The following is a 6,125-nucleotide window of genomic DNA, read 5'->3' on the forward strand; positions in this document are numbered from 1 at the left end:
ATGGTGGTGGTTCAAGTGTAGGTGCTGGCTGAAATCACTATGCTCATAAATGCGCCATGAATAAATTAACTCGGTGAAAAGCAAAAGCCGAGCTAAACTAAAAGCCGAGCAGAAACAAAGGCGAACACGGGAAGGTTGGGAGATGGCCTTAGATCTCAAACGAATGATAATAATAATTGAGGCAGCGACCCAAGTACTTGTACATTGGTTGGATAATAACTCTGTAGACATGTACGGGCAAAAATGTTTTCTGCGGTTGGCACTGCGAGAAATGGCGGTTAATACTAAAAACTTTTCGTATTTGTAGGCTTCTATCAAGTAGATGCAGCAAAAAAGTTAGAGAAAGAGTTAAAGGTCATAACATGGTGCAAATGGGCAGAAAATCACCTTTTGCATTTATAATTTAATATCAGTAAATGAAGAGGTTTGTATCAGGTAGGCCTTTTAAAATAAAGCTCTTTAATAATTTTTATATACGGCCATTGGTCTTAACAAATCTTGTTAGCCATTTTCATTGATTTCTTCCATTGATTTCAGGGCAACAAAACCCACGACAATCCAAGCAACCGCTCAGTTGCTAGACAACATTGGATTTCCTCGAAACAAAAACAGCTTTATCGATACTCTCGGTTGACCCTGGTGACCCTGGCAGTTAGGAGTTAGTTTCTGACCCTCGAAAGGAGCAGTTACTTCCTGGCCACTATGTCCATCCACCGGATGACGCAGAGGCAGGCCTCCTTGGCCGCCCGTCAGCGGCAGACACGAGTTGGCCGGATGACCCGGCACACCATCTTCACGCTGAAAAGACCGGTGTCTTTTCAGGTGCGAAAGTCACTTGTGGACTATGTGGACATGGAGCTGGCGGACATGGATACGGCCGTGTTCTACCAGCGTATTTTCATTCTGGCCAAGAACTGCCATTTGACGCCCGTGGAATCAGAGGAGAAGTTGCCCGACGAAGTGGTGGTGGTGGATCAGGCGCCAGAAGCCGAACCAGTTGACATTGAACCCGTGAAATTTGTGGAGGATGCAGTTCCTACTTTGGAAATCAATGAGGATGATTCACCCACGACCACGGTGACAGCGGATACAGCTCGCAATCCTGCGCCAACGGAGGAAGTTCCGGTGAAGACTACGGAACACGAAAAGGAAATTGTGACCCACACGTTTAGATTTAGCGAAGACGATGAGGGCGAAGAGGAGTCCGGGGAGGAGGAGGACCTAGAACTGGATGTTCAAACACCAAGTCAGCCCAAGGACTTTTTTGCCATCTTCAGCGAACGTCTGCAGGAGCTGCACAGCCAATGCAAAGCCTCGGCCATCACCTCGGATCCCATTTGCGGATTGTACCTGCACATGGGTGACTACAGTCTCCTGATGCTGGAGTCCTCCGAGGACATGATCGGTTGCTTCACCAAAGCCTTGGCAGACTGTTGCGATAACTTCTGGCTGATGAATCGCGTATTCCATATCGAAGATCGTGTGCAGGAATTGTTCACCAAAGACTTGTTGTTTCGGCGCATTCCAGCGGTCTTTCTCAACGAAAAGTTTCCCACTTCCACGCCAACGGATGAGTATTTGATGGGCAAGCAGCATCTGATCATTAAGGACAAACTATTGTCTATTTGCCGTTTGTTATCAGAGGGCCAGCAAATGGATCCGGATGTAATGTCCTTTCGCGAAAGTGGATACGATGAGGAGTTGCCCAAGTCCAAGTCCAGGAGCTCCATTCAAAGCGATCACTTGCAGATTGAGGTGTATCGCAAGCATTTGCCCGAGATTCAGCGAATCGAACTGGTACTGGCTTCTACGCGTTTCTACTATGGATTGGATGAGTTTGCGCGACTCTACGGAAAAACGCCCTTTGCACCCGACGAAGATGGCCTCTTCTGGCCCATCCAGAACAACTACACTCCGCCGCACATTTTCCGGCGCACTCCCTATGACATTAATCTCTCTTTTGCCGAATATGCGGCCGTGGCCTCTCAGCGGAAAACCCACGAGAGCCTGGTCGGCAGCTTGGAAATCGGGGACCAGGAGGAAGAGGCACCTCCAAAGGAGGAGACGCCCCCAAAAACTGAATAAGCGTTTGAGACTTTTTCGTTTATAAGTGTTTTAAATTTCATTAAAGATTACTCACAAAATCGCTTAGCAATGTTAATAAGAACGATAAGAAACTAATGCATTTGACACCCAATTGTTGGCAATTGTATATGACAATTTGTCTTTATTAGGTGCTGAAGAATTTGCTGATGAATGCATAGGATTATGGCACTTTATTAGATCCCAAAGTTGCACCCAGAAGAATAAAAAATGACTGCTTGTTTTGTTTTAAGAATAATTAAATTAATTATATACAAAAAAAAAAATGTGTAAAGATACCCAAATTTCTAATTTTCTTCCCAAAAAATATCTAATGTTAAGACACCAAATGTTTTAGAAGTCTAATTTTCTTCCCAACAAATGGCTAGAGATGGGCTTTTGGCCACATTACATTTTTTAAGAAGAAAAAGGTTTTTCAATCGTTTTAAGTTACCCAAATGTTTTAGAAGCCTCGTTTTTTGAGTGTGGAGCCATAGCCACAGCCATCATCGTCATCTAGAAACGGCAGTTGTCGCTGTTATCTCTGAAACTCGCGCTCGGTTACAATGTTTTCGGCATTGTGCACATGACTGCATCTCATCCGGTGGCAGGTGGATGGTGGATAATTCTGAATGGTGGATACACACGGGGGGGTTGTGTGATTTTAGCCCATTCGAGGCTGTCTTGTTTTGGCTTGCCACTTGAATGGCTCGACTTTGTTAACATAAACATAAATTCGTGGGCTGAGTGGTGCGCACATGTGTGTGGTGGCTGTGTGTGTGGTGCGCCTGCCTTTTAACATAAACCGCATCAGACGCCAGCTGTCAGTTGTAATACCGCCGGAGCTCCGAGCTTGCAGCTGTCAAAAGCCGCTGCTGCCATTTAAAGTCACTTGACAGTGGGCCAAAAGAAACACAGGAGCTTAGTGGAGATGGCATGGTTTAAGGGCTACCCAAATGCGATGGGGTTAAGCAGCGGAGGTTGGCTCGAGAAAGTTGCCTAATAATGTTGAATATTTACTCACCATTAATCATTCCCCGAGCGGGTCGAAAAAGGCGTTAAATCGGGAATTTGTTCAACAAATAGAATACATGTTGTATTTGGTTGTGCCTTTAGTTTTGTTATTTTATTTGATATATGCTTTGTGGCTCTACAAATCGAAAAGAAGTTGTATCGGTTGTGTCTTTATGTAAGAATTATTATTTTTCTGATTTTACTTAAACAGTGGTAAACTAGTTCACCATTTGTGGTTTTAAATAAAAGGTTGCTGAACATTGTAAAATTGTAATTATTATTTTTATACCTAGAAAAGATTGCTTTAAAGTCTCTAAAGATTTATAAATTCAATGATAAATTGTCTTTTTTATTTTCATAGATCCCTAAACCTTTACAGATTCCCTCCAATTCGCCCTAACAATTAAATTAACTCACCCCTTGTGGCTTAAAAAAAATAGGCAAGCTGCGAACACGTTTAGAAATTGAGCTGAAAAAGTTAATTAAACTTTGGGCGCTCCTGCTGCTAATAGCTGTGCCTTTGCCTTTGCCTTTGTTATAGCTACTCCTGTGCCGTGCTGAAACTGGGATGAATGGCAGGATGGTGGACATGCAATGACAAGGACACAATTCAATCAAGCGCCACAGGAGCACAGACAGCTAGTGTCGGCGCATAAACAAGGACATTGCACTCCTGGGTGTCCAAACTGCCTGCAGGTGGTGGACTTCTCCTTCCATTTCCTTCCTTTTTCCCACGACTTTTCCCAACGAGCGCGAGAGGAAAGGCCAAACATTTGCCGCTGCAGTTTTCATAAACTGCCAGACAGCAGCAGCAGCAGTGGCACCAGTAGCAGCTGAAAAACGAACAACACAACCACACATCAAGGTTGGCCGAGACAATGGCGATAAGCCGCCGCTGCAGTGGATGGGGATGTGGATGTGGATGCTGCTGCTCTCCATGCTCGCCATGTTTTCGATTGCGGACTTTTAACCGTACTCCGGTACTACGAACTACGAACTACGAACTACGGACTGCGGACTCCGGACTTTCGACTCCGGCATGAGAATGTTTCGCTTACGTGTGGCCCACAACTTGAGGCACAAACTCATAAATTACACAGGCTAGAGGGTGAGAGAGAGAGAGAGAGAGAGAGAGAGGAGTAAGAGGGTCGAGGAAGGCGGCTAAAATGACTTTTGGCTGCTGCTGCTGTTTTTGGCCCATCAAAAGTGAAACTGTTTGCTGCAGTCGCTTTAAGGGGCGTTTGGGGCGGGGCCTTAGCCTTAGTCCTCTGCTTTACTCGGTTTGGGGCGCCAAAGACCAGGCATAATTTAAGCCAAACTCAATTTTCTTATACCCTCGCCGAGAAACCGTACAAAACTAAAGGTATTCCGAAATCATGCAACTTTATGGGATGATTTATGAATTTTGTCTAGATAAGTGTTTAATAGTAAATTTAAGTCATGGAATACTAGAAAACCTCAAACGAGAATTTAAAAGCTGGCAGGAAGTTAAAGTCTTAAGTCCACAGAAAAAAGGGATTTTATAACACCTAACTGAAAATCTAACTACAAAGCTTATATATTTCAGAAATATCTTGAAGCTAAGTCACTATCTTAAATCATAAATTCACAGAAAGTTAGTCTTATGTACCCAGAAAACGGGATTTTAAATCAACACAAAAACACCTTAAGCTAAAATAATTTTTTAAAATCCTACATTTAAGTACATTTCCCTTTCTTAAAACTTAAAATAAAATTCTTAAAATATATAATGCACTTTGATCTCAACTTAATAAAGTAAAATTTTTTTTGGCAAGAGACAGGCAATTATAAATTCGGCTTTCTAAGCTGCTGCATTTCCCGTTTGCTTTACACTTTAAGGAAAGACCAAAGAGGCTGGGAAATAGAGAGTGCAAACTAACTAAAATATATATTATGTGCTGTGTACTATATATACAAAAACGAAAACAATTTTGCGGCGCGATAAACGAATTTGCCGACTTTCCTGGCCCAGCTTAGGGCTGAATACTCCTCCCTTTTTTGGCACGAAAAAGGATTTTTTGGCAGCAAAAGGCGAGTCAAGGATACCATGGCAACATTTCGCAGATTTCGAAGGCAACAGCAGAGGGGCTGGCCTAAAACGACGAGGCTGTGGCTCTGACACGGCTCCAGATTGCATTTCCAGGACAACGATTGCCAACTTACTGCCATCGAAAAGAAAACGTTTCAAAGAGAGGAGAACTTCGGGAAGGATAAGATCCGTGATGCGATCTGGAGAAACTGCAATTAGTCAAATGAGCAGGACGTGAACCATATTTCATCGGGATAAGACAACTTTTGACTCACCTTGGCCCGTGGTCAACAAACTTTTCCCAAATTTATGCCTGCCAAGTTATTGACTTTTGCCTAAGGAAAATTTCATACGCCTAGTTGTGCACGCTTTAAATCAAACTAACTGCCTGGAGTTTAATTCCCAAAACAATCACAAAGTTTTGCCATAAAAGGGAGCCAGCCCGCATGGTCTCTTAAACCGCATAAAAAAAAACGACAGCGGAAAATATGAAAGAAATTAAAAATAATAGCGCACATAAAACCACAATCTGCCTGGGGAGGCTGGGAAATTAAGCGTGAAAAAATCAGTGAAAATGCCTGGAAAATAGAGCGAAACCCAAACTGACTGACTGGATGTCTGGCTGACTGGTTGACAGCCTCGTCTGGCCTTGGAAAAGCCACCATTCAGGCGCGCTTAATTTCGAGCATTAAGAATATCTCTGTCCAAGGTTGTTTACAAGCGTGTGTGCTCATGCCTAATACGCACTAAAAAAAATAAACCCTTAATACTGTAAAAGGTAGCTTTATAAATTTCTGCATTACAGATAAGGTGTTTTAGAAAGTAAAAATATGAGTATTTTTAATTAAAATGTTGGTTTTATTATTGAAGTCTAATTTTGTAGTTTTTTCTTTGACAAATCTTTTAGAACATAATAAGTCCTATAACAAAGAAATAACAAGTAAGTAAGGTTTTTAAGAGGCGATTTTAAAGAAAAAAA

General features: G+C 42.6%; 1 protein-coding gene across 1 annotated transcript; it reads left to right on the forward strand.

Moving 5' to 3' along the window:
- The first annotated feature begins 574 nt into the window (after positions 1 to 574).
- LOC108145681 lies at positions 575 to 2,305 on the forward strand. Its single transcript, XM_017271238.2, has one exon. It carries the CDS (start codon positions 703 to 705, stop codon positions 2,083 to 2,085), a length of 1,383 nt encoding a protein of 460 aa, XP_017126727.1. The 5' UTR covers positions 575 to 702; the 3' UTR covers positions 2,086 to 2,305.
- Positions 2,306 to 6,125: the final 3,820 nt, after the last annotated feature.

This window comes from Drosophila elegans, unplaced genomic scaffold, assembly GCF_018152505.1.
Source record: "Drosophila elegans isolate 14027-0461.03 unplaced genomic scaffold, ASM1815250v1 contig_208, whole genome shotgun sequence".
NCBI classification, from domain to species: Eukaryota; Metazoa; Arthropoda; class Insecta; order Diptera; family Drosophilidae; genus Drosophila; species Drosophila elegans.

Excerpts from the sequence above, each read along its gene's own strand:
- LOC108145681 (XM_017271238.2), top strand. The coding sequence starts at position 703 with ATGTCCATCCACCGGATGACGCAGAGGCAGGCCTCCTTGGCCGCCCGT.